The 20,519-nt window shown below is 37.8% G+C and overlaps 2 protein-coding genes across 4 annotated transcripts in view; one reads left to right on the forward strand and one right to left on the reverse strand.

Moving 5' to 3' along the window:
* Nucleotides 1-15,588, forward strand: part of IARS2 (isoleucyl-tRNA synthetase 2, mitochondrial) — a 28,458-nt gene extending 12,870 nt beyond the window's left edge. Inside the window, exons 13-23 of the mRNA XM_035320617.1 lie at nucleotides 2,217-2,319; nucleotides 2,883-2,979; nucleotides 8,579-8,687; nucleotides 9,721-9,823; nucleotides 10,745-10,870; nucleotides 11,230-11,361; nucleotides 12,026-12,132; nucleotides 13,062-13,207; nucleotides 13,369-13,559; nucleotides 14,929-15,073; nucleotides 15,219-15,588. Coding sequence (XP_035176508.1) covers nucleotides 2,217-2,319; nucleotides 2,883-2,979; nucleotides 8,579-8,687; nucleotides 9,721-9,823; nucleotides 10,745-10,870; nucleotides 11,230-11,361; nucleotides 12,026-12,132; nucleotides 13,062-13,207; nucleotides 13,369-13,559; nucleotides 14,929-15,073; nucleotides 15,219-15,370 — 1,411 coding nt within the window. The 3' untranslated portion in view covers nucleotides 15,371-15,588. The remainder of the gene's footprint in view (nucleotides 1-2,216; nucleotides 2,320-2,882; nucleotides 2,980-8,578; nucleotides 8,688-9,720; nucleotides 9,824-10,744; nucleotides 10,871-11,229; nucleotides 11,362-12,025; nucleotides 12,133-13,061; nucleotides 13,208-13,368; nucleotides 13,560-14,928; nucleotides 15,074-15,218) is intronic.
* Nucleotides 15,589-15,782: 194 nt separating this feature from the next.
* RAB3GAP2 (RAB3 GTPase activating non-catalytic protein subunit 2) overlaps nucleotides 15,783-20,519 on the reverse strand; it is a 45,295-nt gene continuing 40,558 nt past the window's right edge. For all 3 annotated transcript variants that reach the window (XM_035320614.1, XM_035320615.1, XM_035320613.1), the window contains exons 33-35: nucleotides 20,241-20,459; nucleotides 19,235-19,393; nucleotides 15,783-17,738 (exon numbers count right to left, since the gene is read on the reverse strand). In XM_035320614.1, coding sequence (XP_035176505.1) covers nucleotides 17,592-17,738; nucleotides 19,235-19,393; nucleotides 20,241-20,459 — 525 coding nt within the window. In that variant the 3' untranslated portion in view covers nucleotides 15,783-17,591. The remainder of the gene's footprint in view (nucleotides 17,739-19,234; nucleotides 19,394-20,240; nucleotides 20,460-20,519) is intronic.

A 20,519-nucleotide genomic window follows, 5' to 3' on the forward strand; every position in this document is an offset into this window, starting at 1 on the left:
TTTTTTTTTTTTTTTTTTTTTTTTTTTTTTTTTTCAAAAAAAAAAAACAACTTCTGTGGAACTCTGTGTTAAATTAACAGTTGCAAGTCAGAAAACTGAATTATAGAATATCAGAATATCCAGAGTTAGAAGGAATCCACAAGGCTCATTGAGTCCGACTCCTGGCTCCACACAGGACCACCCAAAAATTAGATCATATGTCTGAGTGGTGGTGCTTTGGACTGTAACTCCTTAAAGCTCAGAATATCTAACAAACTGATTTCTGCTGTCATAAAGCTGCTTTTTTTTTTTTTTTTTTCTCCTGAGAGAGCTCTGAATTTGGAGATTTAGCGAGAAGAAAGCAAGGGATAGTTATTGGCTAGCCTCAGGGAAATGTACTAGGGCTGGATTTGTTGTTTGCATTTATCTTTGAGAGGTAACACTTCACAACTGGAAGTATAGGCAAACAGGCCTCTGTGCAAATATTTCTGAAAGGAAAAGAAGGAAAAGATACCAGTCAGAAATGGAGCTCCTAAATGTTGTTTTACCAAGATAAATGTTAGCAGATACATTACGAAGCCATAAATTGTGTCCCATGATCATTGAACTGGAAAGTGAATGACATCCATTCGAGTCTGAAAGGGTAAGAATGGCACTGGTATGCCAGCTGGCTGTCATTTTGTGTGTTACTGGTTAGTGTGCCTTCTCTTCATAACGGGTACTGGGACATTCTACTTGGATTTACTTTGAAAAGACTATGATAGGTTAATACAAAACTGTTGCTCTGACATAGTCATTTTATCTCCACAATCAACAGTAAAATTGTGTTTTCTTCTCACTGTCATGCCTCATGTGGTGTTACTATGGAATAATTTGTTTTACATCTTCTTGGAGAACATAGGTCTTCATGTTTAAACTGTGTCTAAGAGTCCACTAAATGCTGTAGTGATGCAGCTCTGCTTATTGACAGTACAGCAAAAACATTGTGCTGATGTCCACGTAGAAAACCAAGTGGTGACACTACGGAAGTTAGATTGTAGGCCTTTGGTATTTTCGAGATAATTGTAAAAGATCCTTATTTTGCTGATTCCCATTTTGCAATATTTTGTCAATAAATTAATTAATTGATTACTTGAAGAGTTAAAAACTCTTTAAAAACAGATCTCTGGTGACTTGGGTAACATAGTGGTTTTAGTTTGATGTTTTCAGGTCATGATGGTCTGCTGTATTCCCTAGGTACAACAGAAGTTCTAAAAATCACCTCTTCAGTAAATGCTCTGTGAGTCAGCAAGATAAAGTGCGTTTTGTGGTGTTTTTTTGTTGTTGTTTGTTTTTTGTTAAGCTATCTTAAAGTACACCCAGACTTGGCATTAAGTGATACTAAAAATCACCTTGCCTACTGTGGACAATTAAATGTATCGTAAGTAGTGAAGAGAACTGTTCACTTTTTCGTTGTGTTATCTGTTCACAGCAGAAATAAAATGCTTTTTTTTTTTTTTCTTTTAATTTTTCCATAATGTGTATTTGGTTCAGAACCTTTGTCCTTGCTGGAGCCATACCATATGGATTCATATATGCCTCAGAGTGTCTGTTGAATGGTTGATTACATCCTTCCTCTACTGGATACAAAAATTGCAGTTTTCCCCACATTTGGGAATAATATGGGAAGAGGATTCTTCTTATTAAAAATAAAAAAAAATAAAATTCTAAAAAGGTAGAATCCAGTCAAATGGCAGTCTAATATGAAATCTGTACATTATTTTAAATGGTGATGTTTTCTAACTCTCCGTTTGTTTGCTCTCTATCCAGTGGAGAAAAACCTATTGTCAAAAAGAGCAAGTATTTTTTGGAAAATAGTTGTTTAGTTTTCTGTAAATCTGAGATTGAGAAATAGCAAGTGAAATTAATTTTAGAAGTCTTCAAGCTGCTGGTATCTTTTCCAAGTGCCCAGTTACTGAGTATTTGCAGAAAAAGCTGTCCAGATGCATCTGGGTTTCCTCTATGTCCAGGCTTTTACATAACGTTGCAGCTGGTGTCTTGGAAGACCGAAGTTGGAAATCTTTTCTAATACAGGCAGAAAATCTCTGGAGACTTGCCTGGATTAGAAGCTGGAAAAGTCAGAGGTCCAAATAGCTTAATCTCTTTCTCAGTATATCTCACTGCGTTGGATCTGGGATACTTGTAGAGAGATATGGTTAATTCATCAGTTAATAAATCCTTTTTTCCCTGCTAAACAGTGAAACGATCACAGATGTCATCAAAATAGTGGAGCAGCAAGGAACAGATGCATGGTGGACCCTTCCTATTGAACAACTATTATCAAAAGAGGCTGTGGCAAAGGTAATTTTTTACTTAAATACAGAAAGTGCTTGAGAGATGGTTCAGTGATGAGAAGTAATATAAAACCTTTGTAGATTCTCGTGATCCTTTCCAGTCTTCTGTCTTTATGAGAATGTATCCTGTGAAAGGAATATTCAGAAAGTGATACCTGAATGTGACAAGAATCAGATTTGTGCCATTAATTCTGGGCTGAGATCTCCAACCTCCTCCTTTTAGGTCAGGAGGAAAATAACATCCTACTTAACTAAATTATGAGTGCAAATATATATTGAGCCTTTGTAATTAAAATAAATCTGAATTTGTATTTAGTTTTTCCTATCTTTATATTGTTGCTTTTACATTTGTGTTTGTAAGCTAACAAACTGCAGTGTTACTCTGCCATCATCAATAATTATCTGCAAATTGTTGTGAAAAAATATCTGAATTATTTTTTCTCGCAAAGTTGGTAGCAGAACCTATGCAAAACTGGTCCAGAAACAAAATATATTTTATTTCTAGCTTTGAAAAACACTGATGATATGGAGTATCCTATTTGCATTTTTTAATAATTGTTTTTCTAATAGGCTGGTGGTGGTCACGATGTTTTGGATTATGTCAAGGGACAGGATGTCCTAGACATCTGGTTCGATAGTGGAACTTCCTGGGCTCATGTTTTGGAAGGTACAGTATTAGATGTTGATCTTTCTTTTATAATACTTGGAGAACAAAATATAATTATTTTACATGATGCTGTTGGTATCAGCAAAACTGAGTCAGATTATGCCAGCAACAAACTGGTTGTGATTTCTTGTAAAGCTGCTTTTGCTCGTAAAGATTATGGTTTAACATTGGCAAGCTCGTATTCAGTATAGTTGAAGTTGAGATTTTTATAATACACTATTCTGACTGATCTTGCCATGTGGCATACAATGAATCTCCTCATGAGAATATATTTGTTCTATAGAAATTTCATGGCACAAATAGCCAAGGTATTTCACCACTAGTTGGTAACTTTTAAATTTTTGTTTCAGTAATAAATTTCAGTTTGTGCTAGGGGATTCTATTTGAAGCAGATCAAAATTGAGATCAACAGCTGAATCTAAGAAGGTTTAATCATTTTAACAGTGTGGATGTACAAGAGTACTTCTTCATTTCTGATTACTTTCAGTAGCTAAATATCTTGTTGCTTAAAATATTTTATTGCTGTATGTTATTTATAGTTCCAACAGCTAGTAGTTGCTACTCAGCAGGTCTGCTACAAGTGAAAAACATTATTATGGAAAAATTGGTAGCAATTTTGTATTCAGGTAATATATACGATATAGCATGTATCGATCTATCTGTCTATCTAAAACACACTATTTGCCTGGAGGGTAGTCCAAAGTCAGGAGTCCTTTCTAAAGGAGGAGTCTGGTCTCATGCATAAAGTCTGTTGGACTTTAAACCCTCAGTACACAATTGTGTGATAACAATCTTGTTGAATTATAAAACACGTTAGTACCAGGGGTTTTATTTCTTAGCAACATGGTCAGGCAACAGTACCATCAGCAAACTTTTTTTTTTTTTTTTTTTTCTGGAAGACCTTTACATACATTAAGGTTCATAATCTTTTTTTTTTTTTTTTTTCTTAAAAAAAAAAGTTTCTGGTTTGGTTTTTGAAAGGAGTTAGGAAGTAGTGGTATTTTACGTGCACAGTTGCATTTTTGCATTCCTTGATGGCTTAACACTTTAGGATGCAAAAAGTATCTCTAATCATGTATAAAGGAAGGACAGCGTGTTTAATAAGCAGTAGCAGAATCGAGACCCTTGATTAATTTGTATAATGCTCCCATATGGATTCTGTAATGTCTAATAAATGTCTTTCACAATACCAGATGTCTTTCTTCACGATACCATTAAAAGTGCCTCTTCTCTATCTACTTATGTATTTGCATGAAACTTGCTGGGACTCAATGTGTGTGAGGCTTCTTATTTTGCTGTCCGACATGACTGGAGTAGCCCAGCTGGTTCAAAATCTATGGGAAGGACTAACAAGCAGTGTGATTTCATAACCTCTTTATCTTCAGAAATGCCACAAAAAGTTGTTTTACCTTTTGTTCTGTGTAGTTGAGGCTCCCAGACACCGCCAGAAGTGGAAGTACAGAGCCAGAGATTCGTATAAATTGGCAGATTTAATTTAACCTTTATGAAGAATGTAATTTGCAAGAGAATTTGTTGAATTCATAGTTTTGTATTCTCAATATACTCCAGATTTTAAAACTTTTTTCAGAACTTTGTCATATGTAAGTAAAAATAATTGGCAAGGCTTGCAAAATGGTGGGATTCCTTTCCAAATTACTTCTTGGGTGGGAAAAAAAGATTAAATCCATGCAGAAACCCAAAATTCCGTAGTGATTGCCACAACAGGAAGAAGGACTTCCTCTGGTGTAAACTCGTGAAAGCACGCTGGCATCTGGGAGCTGGCAGGCTACCTGTGAAGTGCTACCTATTAATTTTGTAGTAAGAGATCAGCGATAACAGCAGTTACTGCTTGCCTGGTGAGGACAGTGTCATGCATGGCAGTGGTTCTTTTAAAGGGTTGCAGCACATGAGTTGATTTCAGGACAACCTGAAGATATAATAGATGACTAAAAATGTATGACTAATGTTTGTAATTGTTGTGCTCTACTGTGAACTCAAGTTATTGAAAATTATAAATCCACAATTTTTCTGCCAGTAACCAATAAATGACGTTACGGATGTTCCTGCCAGTTCCAGTCTCACAAGTACAAGTAGTTTGCTGTCAGCTCTGTGACTTGGGGAACTTGGGTTTGAGCTTGCACTGGACTTTAACTACCTGTCTGAGCAAAACACTCATGAAATGAGATGTAGCAGTTTTAAAGTTCATCCCTTTAGCTGTTGGTCACACAGATTGCTTTCAAAAAATAGGGCAGGCTGGAAAGAGGAAGAGATTCTGCAATATGAAGTTTTTGAATGAATTAAAGGAATTGCTCAGGGACAGCAGCCTCAATGGCCTAAATCATGGACTGCATGGGTATAGTAGTATTTCTAAGACTTGCCATGCTGCACTTCCTACCACAGATAGTGCATAGTTCCAACGGAAATGACCTCGAGTTGCTCTTTTTGCACTAAATTATAGTTATCTTTCTTTTTGCAGCTTAGTGTTATCGAGGGCATCACTTCCAGCTAACTGACAAATTGACCTAAGTTGAGATTACTGTGCCATTCTGCACTGGCACCGTGACAATGAGGTGTGTCTTGCACTCTGAGATCAAAGATTTAGTTACTGTAGTCACAAGCCTAAAAATGGACAACTATAGTTGTCCATTTTATAGAGTGTGTGTAAATTACGTAATAAACAGCTTGCACCACTGAGAATGCAACTGTAAAGTTCTTTAAGAAAAGATCTCTTCTGCTTAAAGTTTTCTGGGGATACTTTTTTCTTCATTAGGGTTCTGTTTGCATAGCACTATTTTCACTGAACGGTTTATTGTTGTGCGATCTACTCCCATTTATTTTTGCTACACGTGCTTCAAATATTGTTTGAAAGAAACCATTTCCACATTCTTTCATGCAATGTTAAGATTTTGGTGTGAATGCTTTGTTTATGAGTGAATTCCTTTTCACAGTACTACTGCTGTGAGATAAGTGTTACTGGTGCTAATGCACTGTGTACAAAAAAGTTTGGTAAAGGCAAAATTTGGTTCTAAAGCATTTACTAATTTGAACAGAAATGCCCTGTTCTGTGATATCAGGGACTTTTTGTTTGTTTGTCCAGCTTTTTGATAGTGCTTATTTCAATAGCTGTCTTTGGAGTATCTCTCTCAGATAATTATTTTCTGTCTTTAAATTATCTTACAGATCTTAAAATTTTCCTCATGGGCAGAGTACCAAGTGTGTTAGAAACTTGAGATTACCATTTTTTTCAATACATTTCATATAAAAAATGCCCACTGAACTGTACTGGTGTTTAATCTTCTGTCAGTACAAGTTGTGCAGCTTTCTACCCCTAGTTTTGAGTTGCACTGATGGTGGTTCTCAGCATAACTTTTTCCCTATCTTATTGACTAATATTTAACCAAATGAATGTGACTATTTTACAACTTACCTATCTATGTGTTTAAACTTTTGTGCTGACTGAGAGACTTGAATTTATCTTAGCTGATTCATTCCTGGCATTAAAATACAATATGTTTAATCTAAAAGTCAAAGTCTGTAAGATCAAAGATACAGAATCTTGAAATCCAAACCAGAAGGATCATAAATTGTAATTCTCTTTAATGACCTATGTACTACAATTCAGTGTAAGATAAACAACGGAAGTCTCTTCTGGCTTGTTGAACATATTCCTTCATTTAGAAAGAAATGTGCACTGCTCTAAGTAATTTATATATAAGCAGTGTAACTTTAACAAAACTGAGGAAGGGGAGCTACCAGTATGCTTGAAAGGCAGTGTTTGTATATGCAAATCCTATGTTTGTGTTTTACAGAGATCAAATGTTCAGGCCCCCATTAAACATGCAAGTTACATTAGCCAGCTTGCCAGACATTCTCATTCTTGTCAAAAAAGACCAGTACAATTTGCTGTTTGTAATCAGTTGTTTGTTTAAATTCTTCTCTTCTGTAAGTTTTAACTTGTCATTGCTCTGAAGATGTCACTTTCCTAAGAACAGTGTGTAGGAAACTAGCTATTTGTTATTTACAACAACTTTTTGTTACAACAAATGTGTTGCTGCTGTTTTGTTACAGATTTTGCACTATTCTTTTCTTCCTAGCCACAAATATTCTTCTTTTTTTTTTAAATCTTGTTCTCACAGGTAGTTTTGCAGTCTGTTAATACAAAGATCGATCCCTACTTCTTCTTCTGCTTTTAAAACCCAAATTATTTGTAGATTTTCTTGAAGAACTAAACAAATGCATTAAAAACCATTACATCCACCCACGCATTTTTCCTGTGCTAGCTGTAACTGCATGGCCTTGACCTTTGTAATGTTGAACTTCCTTTTATTGCAGGATGGATCTAAATATCGAAACTTCCATTAAGTTAAACAAATAAATCAAGTATGTCAGCAGCAGAAAGAAGCATTGTCTCAGGGGTCCTAGGCAGAGGACAAAAGGAACTATAAGATAAAAACTGATAAAAGATTAAATAAAAAAAAATATCTGGATATCTGGAAAATTATGCCAACATCTTTTAGAATCCTGCATTCTTCCAAATAGAGTGTTGCACACTTGTAGGCTTTGTGACTTGGATGTTCTGCTGTGCTCTGCATTATTCTGTTCTCACTCTGCTGGTGACCTGGCCGGGGTTGTTTAAGACTAGGAGGGACTACCTGAGTCAACAAATCTTGCACCCTTTCATACAGTGACTGAATTCCACCAGGAAAGCCGTTAAAGCTTTGCTGCACTCTTTCAGCCCTGTGGGAAAGCTGGTTTTGCTCTTCTGCTTTAAATGTGCTACTAATACTTGCTCTTTCTCCTTTTTTTTTTTTTTTTTTTGGTGACAACAGTATTCATTAGCTACAGTTGTCCTTCTCTAGCATTCCTCTTTGTGTGCATTTAGAGAATAATATTTCCACTTGGCCTTCACATAGATAAGCTAAACAAGCCAGGCTCCTCCAGACTGCCCTCTCACACAACACAACAGGCTTTCTGTTTCCCATCTTGTCTCAACACTTTCCTGAAATTTTTTAACCTTCCTGGAACACCAGTGACCAGAAATGTAAATTCTGTCACAGGTGAGCTGCGGTCACAGAGAAAGCTTCCTGGTCTCCTCTGAAAATACCTGACACAGGCTAGTCAGTCACGTTACATCTGTGACTTGTATCCTGAGTAATAATTCCCAACTGATGAAGTTTCGGGTTGTAGCGTAGATTTTTATTAATTCTTCAGTATGTGATCTTCTCTTGTATCCTTCAGTTGGATTAGGAGCACTTGGAATGTAATTTGAGTGAAGCGTTCTGAGTGTGATAGCTTCTGCTTTAATAACTTATTATTTTGTTCACAGGAAAGCAAGCTTATTTGTTAAATTCTGGAGTTCAGCCAGTGTTGGATTTTAACAAACTTTGTAATACTGATGAATCACTTGTAGCATGTTCAAGTAACCACACAGCATTTATAACAGTAAATCCATTTTCAATCTACTGGATCGAAAGAGCAGAATAAGTTTTAGTAATCACTTGCAAAGAATTTCTGTTAAGTATTTAATTGTTCAGAGTTACAGGCTGATGATATCTGAAACAAACAAACAAACACTCTGACAAATCTTCTATTTTTAAAGGTACAGAACAAAGAGCAGATACATACCTTGAAGGAAAAGACCAACTGGGAGGTTGGTTTCAGTCCTCACTACTAACTAGTGTGGCAACAAGGAAAAAAGCACCGTTTAAGTAAGTGCATGGATTGCAAACGTGTCACTAGTTCATTTATTAAATATTTGGCTGGTGATAGTGTGGACAGTAGTGTGGAAAGAAGAAAAATCAAACCATTACCACGTATCTGACTTAGTTTTTTTTTAAATTTTCATTATGAAGTTTCTTGTGGGTTAGATTGTAATGGATTTATTGTTTAAAAAATTTGTGTCTTAATAGATGTTTTCTTAGTCATTCAGGTTATATCCTATTACATTATCAGATACAGGTCTTGCAGATCTGTTCTTTAGCTGTCTCTTGCTTAATAATCAAAGGAATTGTTATGGGAGATACAGTATGAAAATCACTTATGATCATTGGCAGGTATGATAGGAATAGAGGGAATGGTCTCGAGTTGCACCAGGGGAGGTTTAGGTTGGAATTGAGGAGACGTTTCTTCTCAGAAAGAGCAGTCAGGCATTGCAAGGGGTTGCCCAGGGGGTGGTGGAGTCACCGTCCCTGGGGGTCTTCAATGAAAGGTTGGACCTGGTGCTTAGAGATATGGTTTAGTGGGTGACACTGGTGGTAGGGGGATGGTTGGACCAGATGATCTTGGAGGTCTTTTCCAACCTTAATGATTCTATGAATGTTAGGCTATAAGGCATTCAGAATTACCAAGTGCATGTCTTATAGCTGTGACATACTGCCTGTCCCCTTGAAGACAAAAAACATAGAGGAGGATAGTATGAGTCAATTTGCAGGGAGTCTGTGCAATTTTAAGAAATACTTCGGTTTAAATAGTAAATAATGCTTTAGTTTTTAATACATCTGAAGCATATGTGCCCTGGATATCTGTTAACAATGTATTGGTCACAAGGTAAAATGAAATGAGGAAAAGGAAGATATAAGTGCTACTTAGATGGTATATTCCATCTGAACTCTACAAATGGAGCCTCAGGTTTACCAAAGTAGAAGATTTCTTTGTGTTTTCACTTAACGCATATCCTCATTGGAAATGTATTCTTAACATAGTTTTTTGGTGAGATTTTTTTCTTTAAAATCTTTCCTTCAGGACTCTGGTAGTTCATGGATTTACTCTTGGTGAGAAAGGGGAAAAGATGTCCAAATCCATTGGCAATGTGGTTGACCCCGATGTGGTAGTCAACGGAGGTGAAGTAAGTCAAACTCATGTGTTTCTTAGAATTACTTGTTAGAGTTTTTTGCTGCCAGATTCTGTAGCTGTCTCGTGGCATGTATTTCTCTATACAGCTGTCTTGCAGCAGAACTCTAGAAAGCTTTTCCAAAGAGTCTGGCTACATTGCAATTCTGTTTGGCTGGAGTAAAAACTTTGGGTTGTTTTATGTCAATTGTAGTGCTTAAAAATTGTTCTATGATAAAGAAAAAGAAATTATTTAGAAGATGTAGATAGTTCCTTTTTTATTTGAGAACTTTGTTGTTGAAATGATGGAGAGGTGGGATTTAAAAAAATGTAAACACTGCTTTCAAATCGATTGGCACTTGCAAGCTGGGCCTAGCAATGAAGCAGTCAGAACAGGGGTTGCATCCCAGCAGCCTGCCTACTCTCAGACAGGGAACTTGATTTCATTTAGGGGTCAGGGAATTTATTAATGCGAATTTATTCCTTCCCCAAACCTGCTGTTGCTCTTTCTGAGGTTTCAAAGGCTTATTTATCTGATTCAATAAAGCAGCAAATAGTTTCTGTTCTTTCAAGGACAGAAGCCATTCCCAGAGTTGAAAACAGTATGAAGCAAAACATATATAATCTTCAGATATTAACGTTGATGTTTTAATGTCAAGTATTCAGAGGATTCAAGGCACTATATAAGATGAATTTATCTTAATTTACCTGAGTTCCAGCATTGCCCATACACAGACTGCTGTGAGCACATGCCGTAGTCCTGGCTTAACAGTAAACCTTGCTAAAAGAGGAGTGAAGGCCTCCAAACACATTGGCCTTCTGGGCACTGTTGCAGATAAATTCACAGCACTGACAAGGTGGATTTTCTGTGTTCACCGTGCTGCATGACCCTCCCACAAACACCGTTTTTTCTAGCGTGCCTTCTATCTCTACTTAGGATCACACCAAGGATCCCCCCTATGGTGCTGATGTTCTCCGCTGGTGGGTAGCGGAATCCAATGTTTTTACCGAGGTGCTGATTGGGCCGGTGGTACTTAATGCTGCAAGAGATGATATTAACAAGGTAAGAACCAAGTATGCTAATATTCTGTATTCTGAGAACAGTTCCTCTTCATATTTGGTATCAGGTGAGTAGAATTCATTGCAAAGGTTTAAGTAGGTGCTACTGCTCTTTACATCTGTGGATCAAACAGTAAAGTGTGCTAATGAAAAGAGTGCTTTTTGCAGCATGCCTAGTTAACATCCAGTCTTCACAATTTCTGTAGGTCCTTTTGGCATATGTTCCTCATGGTATTTTGTAATTATTCAACCACTCAATTTGAAAAACAACTAAATTTAGTTAATTCGTTATAGGATATTATCATTTTGTGTTTTATTTAGAGTGCAAACCATCTATATTTAGTTTGTCTTGTCTGCTCCTAGCTTCGGAATACACTACGTTTCATGCTGGGAAATATGGCTGACTTCAACCCAGAAACTGATTCCATCCCGCCTGCAGAGATGTACATAGTAGATCAATACATGCTACATTTATTGCAAGACTACGGCAGCAAGGTATGGGTAAATTTTAGTTAGATGAGTACGTGTATGTGCGGTGCTTCTGACAGGGTATAGACTCTAGGCAACGTGCTTTAAGTGTATGAGTAAAGAGCATGCATCCAGTAAGCAAATTATGATCACTAATGTTTTTTTAATGCAATGTGTACTTCTTCTAGTACATATCAATTTCTGAGAGGAAGGTTTTGTTTTAACGTTCTCAACTTGTTTTTGACATGAACCTGTTTTTCCCATGTACCCCCACCTAAGACCTAAAATTAGAAATCTTTAGAAATAGTTAGGAGCTAAACAAACAAAACCAGAAACTTAATCTTAAAACTTAATCTTTAAAACTTAAAACTTATCTGCTGTATTCCAGATCTTTTAATTTATGTCACTTGGAACCATTCTGCTGAATGGGAAAGTATGGACATAATTTTTGGGGTTCCCCTGCCTCAAATTTGAATAGAAATGATTTCTTTGTTCTAATTAATTAACTGAATTAATTGTCTTAACACCTTTCCCCTGCTACAACCTATAAAAAAAAACAAAACAAAAAAACACTCAAAGACTTCCCTTCACTCATCACAGCTCCACCAAGTTCAAGTTTCATCAGGGGTAGTCATTGTATGCTTTGTGATAAAAATCAGCACCCTGTTCTCTCTCTCTGCTCCCTCTCCAGGTTACAGAAGCATACAAAGAATATGATTATAGCAAAGTTGTTCGATTATTGCAAGCATTCTGTTCCAGAAACTTGTCTAACTTTTATTTCAGCATAATCAAAGACAGGTAAGTTCATTACTGCTGCCTTAAAGTCATCATGGAAAAGGGGGGAAAAACACCAAATTAATCATTTTGAGATGGAGGTAATAACACTTCAGGCAAATGTTGAGTGAATCCAGACCCTCTGGGAACAGTTCAGTGTTGTCCTGTAGCACACTAAAGTCCACAGGTGAAAGCTTAGCTGCCGTCAGCTGTCTTTGTCATCTCTGTGTTTCTACATTCTGTCCATTAGGGGTAGTGAGTCATTTTGAAAGGTAATCAAGCATTGTACATATTTAAACTACCTTTTAAAGACAGATTATTGAAATTGCATTTCTACTTAGAAATGCGTACGTCTATGTTATTTGTGAGTTTACAGGAAAGTTTTTTTTTTCAGCATTTATTTAGGCAACTTGATGTCTTGCTGATCTAAAAAACTGATGAAAAATTCTAAGGATGTGTGACCTTAAGCACAGATTTAGTATGATAGCTTTGTACATTTTGAAAGGGCTGTATCATAGAGCAAGGAGGTCGGGGGTTATACTGATCAGGCATTACACTGATCTGTGATTTCCAGAATGCACCTAAAGGAGCAGGAAAGCCCGAGTACTAAATGTTATAAATAAACTAGAACAAAGGGCTAACAGACCTACAGGCTCACCTCCCTGTGAAAAGATTCTTTTCTATGCCAATGAAGTAAATTAACATGCCATGTACAAAGTCTCCTTTCCTATGACAAAATGTGGCTGCACACACAAATACTCTTGTACCTGTATCACTGTGCTTGTCTAGAAAATTGGGAATTAGGAAAAGCTTGCCTTAGGCAAGCTAGGGCAGACTACTATACTTTCAAGGTGCACAGTACTACATTCCATGTAAAGTATGGTTCTTGAGTAACAACAATAACATGGAAATACTAAGATAATACTTAACCAGTTTTCATCTCTGTCTTGCAGGCTCTACTGTGAAGAAGAAAAAGATCCTAAACGTCGTTCGTGTCAAACTGTGCTAGCGGAGGCTTTAGACATAGTAGTTCGATCCTTTGCACCCATTGTTCCTCACTTGGCTGAGGAGGTTTTCCAACACATCCCTTACAAGAAAGGTAAAACATGTATAGCTTCTAAGGAGTTGTAACATCCTATTTAACTGCATAGTGGAAAAGAATGCAAATACAGAAATAAGCCATTCTTTTTTATTCTTTTAATAAACACTTGAATAGAAATACACTAAATTAAAAATTCCTTTGTTTGCTTTGCTTCCAAGACTCAGAGGGTGTGTTTCGTACTGGCTGGATTAATGCAAGCTCAGGGTGGAAGAAACCTGGGATTGAGGAAGCAATAGAAGGTGCATGTGCAATGAGAGACTCTTTCCTTGGGTCCATCTCTGGCAAGAATGCTCTGGAATATGAAGTTGTCATTGTAATTGAGCCGGGATTGCTATTTGAATTAATGGAGGTAAATTTGCAACTTAGAATTAGTTATCTGTGCTAAAAATGTTAATTTCTGTAAACTTTCTTCTTCAATCTATGGCTTAAAAAATTGCAAAATCCCAGCATAGTTGAGGTTGGGACTGCTAGAGATTGTATAGCCCAGCCCCTCTGCTCGAACAGGGTCAGCTAGAGCAGGTTGCCCAAGGACCGTGTCCCAGCTGGGTTTTGAATGCTTCCAAGGACGGAGACTCACATCATCTTTACACCTTCCTGTCAGATGGTTATATACAGTAAGATCTCCTTGAGGCATCTCTTCTCCAGGCTGAGTCCCAGCTCTTTTAGCCTCTCTTCACATGAGAAATATTCCCTCCAGTCCCTTCATCATCTTTGTGGCCCTTTGTTGGACTCATTCCGTAAGGTCACATCTCTCTTTTATGGGGTAGGTCAGAATTGGACCCAGCACTGCAGCTGTCTTGTCTGGGCTGAGCAGAGAGGAAGGCTCAGACCACTTCCCTTGACCTGCTGGCAGGACAAGCTGTTGTTGATCTGTGCTGCGAGAGCACATTGCTGGCTCACGGTCAGCTTGTCCATGGGGACACTTTCTCTGCCAAGCTGACTGTTGCTGTGTGCTGGTGCTTGGGGTTATTCCTCCCCCAGGGCCACACATGGCATTTCCCTTCAATGAACTTCAGGACATTTCTGCTAGCTCATTTCTCCATCCTGCTGAATTCCCTGTGACTGTTAGTGCAGCCATCTGGTGTGTCAGCCACTGCTCTGAGCTTTCTGTCATCTGCAGACTTGCTGAGGGCAAGCTCTGCCCCATCATCTAGTTGTTATTGAATGTGTTGCACTGTGCTGGACACCACACTGACCCTGGGCTACACTGCTAGGGACTGGGCTCGAAAAATACCTGTTCCAGTGCTGCTGGCAGGGATATTCCAAATAATCTGCTTTCTTGTTGTGAGGGTCAAGGTAACCTGAACACATTTGAATAGAGAACTTTGAATGCTGCCATTCACGTGTGTAAGGGGTTGGGGGGGGGGTCTGCTTCCTGGTCAGAGCAACTAAAATAGATGGTTGGTTCAAATCTTCCATGCTGATGAGGAGCCATCATTGTTCTTCTTAGCATTTATTTTAAGGAACGGAGTATCTTAGAGCTTGCTGCAGTAGACCTCAATTTTGATGCTGGATTTAAACAGTATGTTCCATATGCACATATTTATACAATTGCACAGGGGCACGTAAACAAAATTGTGCTCTCTTCATGACAAGGCTATGACAACTCTTGCACTCATACATAATAATTCAGGTTTTTTTGCTTTAACCTTTAGTAGCAGGAGGATGCTGGGGAGCAAACACAGATTGCAAGTCTGAAAATTAACTCTCTTCCATAGGCATTGCAGGCTGAAGAATCTTCTAGTGATTCACAGCTCAATGAAATAATGATGGCTTCCCGAACAACCCTGCTGAGCGAGCTACCTAAAGAAATACCTACAGATGCAAACATTATCAAAGGGACCTTTCTAATTAACTTGGAAGGTAAGCGAACTATTCCAGGTATGCTTCTCTGCTAAGCAGTATCTGGATCTTTTCTGTACTACAACCTGTTTGTTTACTTCATATGTAGAACTGAATACTTCACACCGCCACTTAATGACCTCAGTAATAATGCTTTCTTTCACAGGTGGTGATATTCGTGAAGAATCTTCATATAAAGTTATAGCCCTACCTACTGGCAAAGCAAAGTGCCCTCGCTGCAGGAGGTACACTTCTGATTCCTCAAGCACTCCTTGCCCACGCTGCCTGAAAGTCCTTGCTGGAAAAGGAAGCACATGAGGATGAAGTGTCTTTGCGCCAGCTGCTCCAACATAAGTATTGAAGTGTGTAAAAGTGGTGGTTCTCTGAAAGGTCTGCATACCAAAGACTACAGAACCCCTATGCTTAAGCCCCAGCTGGAGCAGAATTATCATGTGCTTTGGGCGGAACCCTATGTGTATATAACTAATTGTGTATAACAATTTTCAGCTTAATAAAAAAGATGGTTTAAAGTAACTGATTTACTAATCTGTATTCTCTAAGTTCACTTTCATTTAAGTGAAACTCCATCATAAGACCTACTGTTTCCTTCTATACTGGCAGCAGGAAATGCTGTGAAACCTCAAAGAAACAGTCCTCCATCCTGGAGCATTTTATTTAGAAAACTAGAAAGAAGAAAACGCTACCTACTAAGAAGAAGGAACAAACACAATGAAACCTCCAATTTTATTTAATCAATTTACACAAATCCACAGCAAATTAGACACAAAATAGCACTATATACAGAATATTACTTACAATACATTACAGATTTGATTGGTGTTGAGTGTCAGCTCTGACCAATTTAGTTACAGTAAAATCCTTTACACAGCTGTACCAGGATACAGGAATGTAATGCAACTAAGACACATTTTTGTTTTTCCTCAGGTTTCATGATAACTGATTCTCTCACGTTTGTTTCTGCAGAAGTTTGAAGTGCTGTCAGGAAAGGTGGTACAGTCACTGCCTAATCTTGCATTCTTCCATTTTTCCCTTACAGCTGTTTTAATTTTACTTCCATGACTGAACTAATCTGAAAGAAAGGCAGACCAGTACCAGCCCCTTAGTCTAACTGGAACTCTTACTAGTCTTTAGTCACTGACTTCCTATACCAGTGTGGTGTCAAAACACTCAGCATCAAAGTGCTTCAGGAAGCCTCATCATCTACATTAAAGTGCAGTGATAAAACGGGATGCTGAACAGATGGAGGAGTCTATGTAGAACAAGCCACCTATAGAACCATGTTTTAGGGGGAATCTAACCCTAAGGTGACAGCAGCACATACTTCAGAAAGGTAAGACCAACTTCTGTCTCTAACACGGCAGAGTACGTTCTTACATATAATGCAAGAAGAGCAGGTTACAAGATGGAGACAGTAATTTCAACTGACTTCAAGACAAAAAACAGCTTACACCACTATTACACCAATCTTTCCTGGCTTTCCTTTAGGTAGAAAATAAACTACTAAATGATGCAAGATAATTTTTAATACCACTCCAACAGTGAAGATGCTCACTATGCAGTTCTCTGTAGGTATTTATACATAAGGTTTGTTTCTTTTTTGTTTGGTTGTTTTTACTTTTTGTTAAGGCTAAGGTATTCAGTACTGTAGAGCTTCAGTGAAGTTGGGTCAACTATTTAAGCAATTTTTGACTACAAGTCAACATGTGCAGAGATCTATAGCATACTACATCTTCTATAAGGATAAGATGGGAACAATCTTACAGTAAGACAGTCCTTGACCTACTTAGACTGAGCAGAGCTTAATAATAAAGGAGAAAGATGTAAATCCAGTTTTAGCTGAAGCCCAACACCCTGGAGACAATGCTGGGAAACTGAAACTGGACTAAAGGATGGGTCTATGTCCGGAGAAGTGAGTTCTCCCATCAGAGCTGATTCTTACATGGGATCTTCTTCCTTTGCATAAGGCCCCAGCACGTTTCATTCTATGTCTAGTGCAGTTGTTATTGTCATGTGTAACAGTTACTAGGAATGAGCTCCACACCCCTTCTATCTTCTGGGAAAGCAGTATGGGCTTTACATGGTAACTTAAAAGACTGAAGATTTTCCTCAGGTTTAATTCTACAGCTTGTTTTGATAAATCAAGCATGGACCATTGTAACTGTAGCAGTTACTGCTAGCATGAAATACAGAATTTCACAAGACGTGATTTTGTAAATAGACTAAAACTGCTGTCAAATATACCCAATTTAGACTACAGCAAAAAGCGTTCAAGTCAAATAAATAAAGCGTTTCAGATACTGACAAGTATACTAGAAACTAAACATCTTTCTACTAGTGCAGAATTTAAAATACGCTCCAATTTTATTAAATTATCTTCCAAAATTCTGGGGTGGGTAACATTGTTCTTTTTTGTTGTTTAACAAAAGCCACACAAAAGTTGATTTCTGTAAATCTCAGCCTCATTCTGTAAAATCATGCATTGTAGCACTATATAGTAGAACCGTTCCAACAAAAAATGTCATGACGAGATTGCTTCTACAGCCTCTATTAGGTTCAAAGCAAGGCTATATTGCCCGTGATTCTCTGGTAAGTGCTCTATTACTCTGTTAATTAGTTTAGCTGTTGTAGCAATTGGCACTTCTACATTTTGAAGTTCCTGGGGGTCCTATAAGAAAAAACAAAAACAAAAACACAGCATTAGAGTGTTTTTACAGATGATGATCTGCATATATGCCCTGTTGGTCTTGTATAAACCAGATTACAACCCGAGAATTAAGCTGATGCTTTGACCTAGAAGTGTGAATTTACTACTGATCACTTAGCGTCTCAGAGCCTTCTTAACTGACTCCTCAAGCTGCTAAACAATATTCTCAGCCAAATTTATCCATGCAATCTGGAAAACATCACACCTATGATTTGGATAAACAGGGCACTGATTTCTGAATATTGCCACTAAAACAGATTGTCAATAGCCTTTTCAAAACAAGCACACATTTTTCTACAACTTCAGAAAAAAAGTATTTCAAAGTCCCAGGGACAATTCTACATCCAACACACTCAGTTCTCTCCAGTTCTCTTTAAATCGTATTGTCATGTTGTGTAAACCAGCAAGGCTCACTGCATTTATGGAACAGAGCGCCTGTCCTTTGGAGGGAAAAACAGAGAAGTTTAACTGTTGTTACAAAAGCCATTTTCCCATTTCCCTGCCCCATCGTGCTCAGCCCTCAGAATTCAGTCAAGTTAATGAGTTATTTAGGAAAGCTCTAGAAACATTTTCCACAAAAAGTTGAGAATTCTGGTATAGTAGATATTTTGACTTTTTAGTATCTAATTTTCACATCCTCACAGCTCAATAGAAAGGATCACTCCCAAAAACAAATTAAATACAACTGAGAAGTAGAATTTTGCTGGTTTTATTCTCAAGAACTAACCATAGAATTATAGAATATCCCAAGATGGAAGGGACCCACCCACAAAGATCACTGAGTACAACTCTTGGCTGGGACCACCCAAAAAAACAGACCTGAACATTCCCCAGAGAGCAGAGCTCAGCGCCTGCCCCTCTGCTCCCCTCGTGAGGGAGCTGCAGGCCGCCATGAGGCCTCCCCTCAGCCTGCTCTGCTCTGGGCTGGACAAACCGAAGGACCTCAGCCGCTCCTCATGCATCTTCCCCTGCTGACCCTTCACCATCTTTATAGCCCTCCTTTGACACTTTAATAGTTTTATGTCCTTTTTGTATTGTGGTGCCCAAACTTGCACACAGTACTTGAGGTGAGGCTTAACCAGTGCCAAGTAGAGTGAGAAACCACCAAATACTAGAGCTCCCCTATTTTTGCTAATAGAACTTGAGTTAAAAAATCGAGCAACTTTCTTCTCCAGAATTTACTTAAAGAAATCAGCTTTAGAGTCTGAATCAAGTAGCACACAATGCTTTGCTACTTTGTTTTGGGTTTCTTTATTACTTATTTGCTGACTCTTCTGTTAACAAAAAGCAATGCAAGGACATGCTGCTTTATTCTTCATGGAACAGAACTAGCACCAGATAAAATGAGAACTAGCTCGTTTCCATTAGTAAGAAAGATCAATTCAGATGTAATCTGTGTCTGAATAAACAGAACCTTCTGTAAACCAACCTGTTTTCCTAAATCAAGCTTAACTTACCATAGCTTTAAGCCAAGTACATAGTGTTGGAGGAAGTCTAGCAAGAAGTTCCATGCTCTCTTTTGTCTGTACATGAAGTAGAGAAAAGGCCAGTCTCTGTCCAGCCAGTATGAGCAGCTGTGATGCAAGCACTTCTTTGTCAGTCACCTGAAGAAAGGCCTGAAAATAGAGAAATACACAGAATTAGATACTATTTGAGCGTGACACAGCTCACCTATCTGCAGGCACTTTTTTCCCCTGAAAAAAGTGATGGATTTTCTGCTCAAAAGCAGATTTTTTTTTTCTTCCTAAAATTTTAATCAGAGGATGCAGATGATTGTGTATTTTTTTTTTCCTGTCTAAATTATATATTGATCTCATTCTCTTTATAGGCATTCTCTTTTTTACCTCTGTTGTATGAAGATGAGAGAAAAGATGCCTACTTAGGCAGATTTTTCCATCTATATGTCAAATTGATATAGAACATTCCCAAAGGAAAAAAAATGTGAAATTCTCATTAATTTCAGAGCTTAATCCTACATGAGTATGATCTGCAGAGGTTTCAGTTCTCTGCTCTTTTACTAAGAACTCATACTAAGAATTTGCACATTTGTTATCATGATTATCTCCGTTAGTTACAAGCATGAGAATAGCTCATCAACTCCTGATCAACTTCCACCAGAGGTTCCACCTCAAGATTTTGTCAGTTGCAGAGATTACAAGTGAAGGACAAATTCCTGAAATATCAAATGTAGTATTTTGAATACAAAGAACTGTACCAGTTCAGACCAACAGTCTAGCTCCCTGTCATGCTTCCAGATTACTGTTGGGAGGAAGGCAAAGTAAGGGAGATTACTGGTCTTGAGAAAGTACTTCTCCAGCCTCTGACTTTTTCAGTCTGGGGACTTTTTGAGCCTGGCAAGACTTGCCTAACCCTTCCAGGCATCTTCAGTAAGTGAAAATGTAATTAGCAGAGTATCTGACATAATGCTGTATTGATGTCAAATTATTAAAAAGGTGTTATTACCTCTTCACCAAGATGATCCATCCCATAACTATACAGTTCACAGACATAATGTCTTCTGACCACATCCTCACAGATCTGAAGATACTGAGCTAGATCCACAGCCAAAGTTGGCCAATTCCTTGCCTTTTCGAAGGGAAACAATTCCTCTTCTGAAACTTCTTTAGCTTTTTGTGAAGAACATAGCTTTTGAACCGCTGCACTCACAACTTTGATCAAAAACTTGAAAGCAAGAGTTAAAAATTACTTCAGTATTATTTGAAATTTTAGAAGTTTAGGAAC

Source organism: Oxyura jamaicensis, chromosome 3 (assembly GCF_011077185.1).
Source record: "Oxyura jamaicensis isolate SHBP4307 breed ruddy duck chromosome 3, BPBGC_Ojam_1.0, whole genome shotgun sequence".
NCBI lineage: Eukaryota > Metazoa > Chordata > Aves > Anseriformes > Anatidae > Oxyura > Oxyura jamaicensis.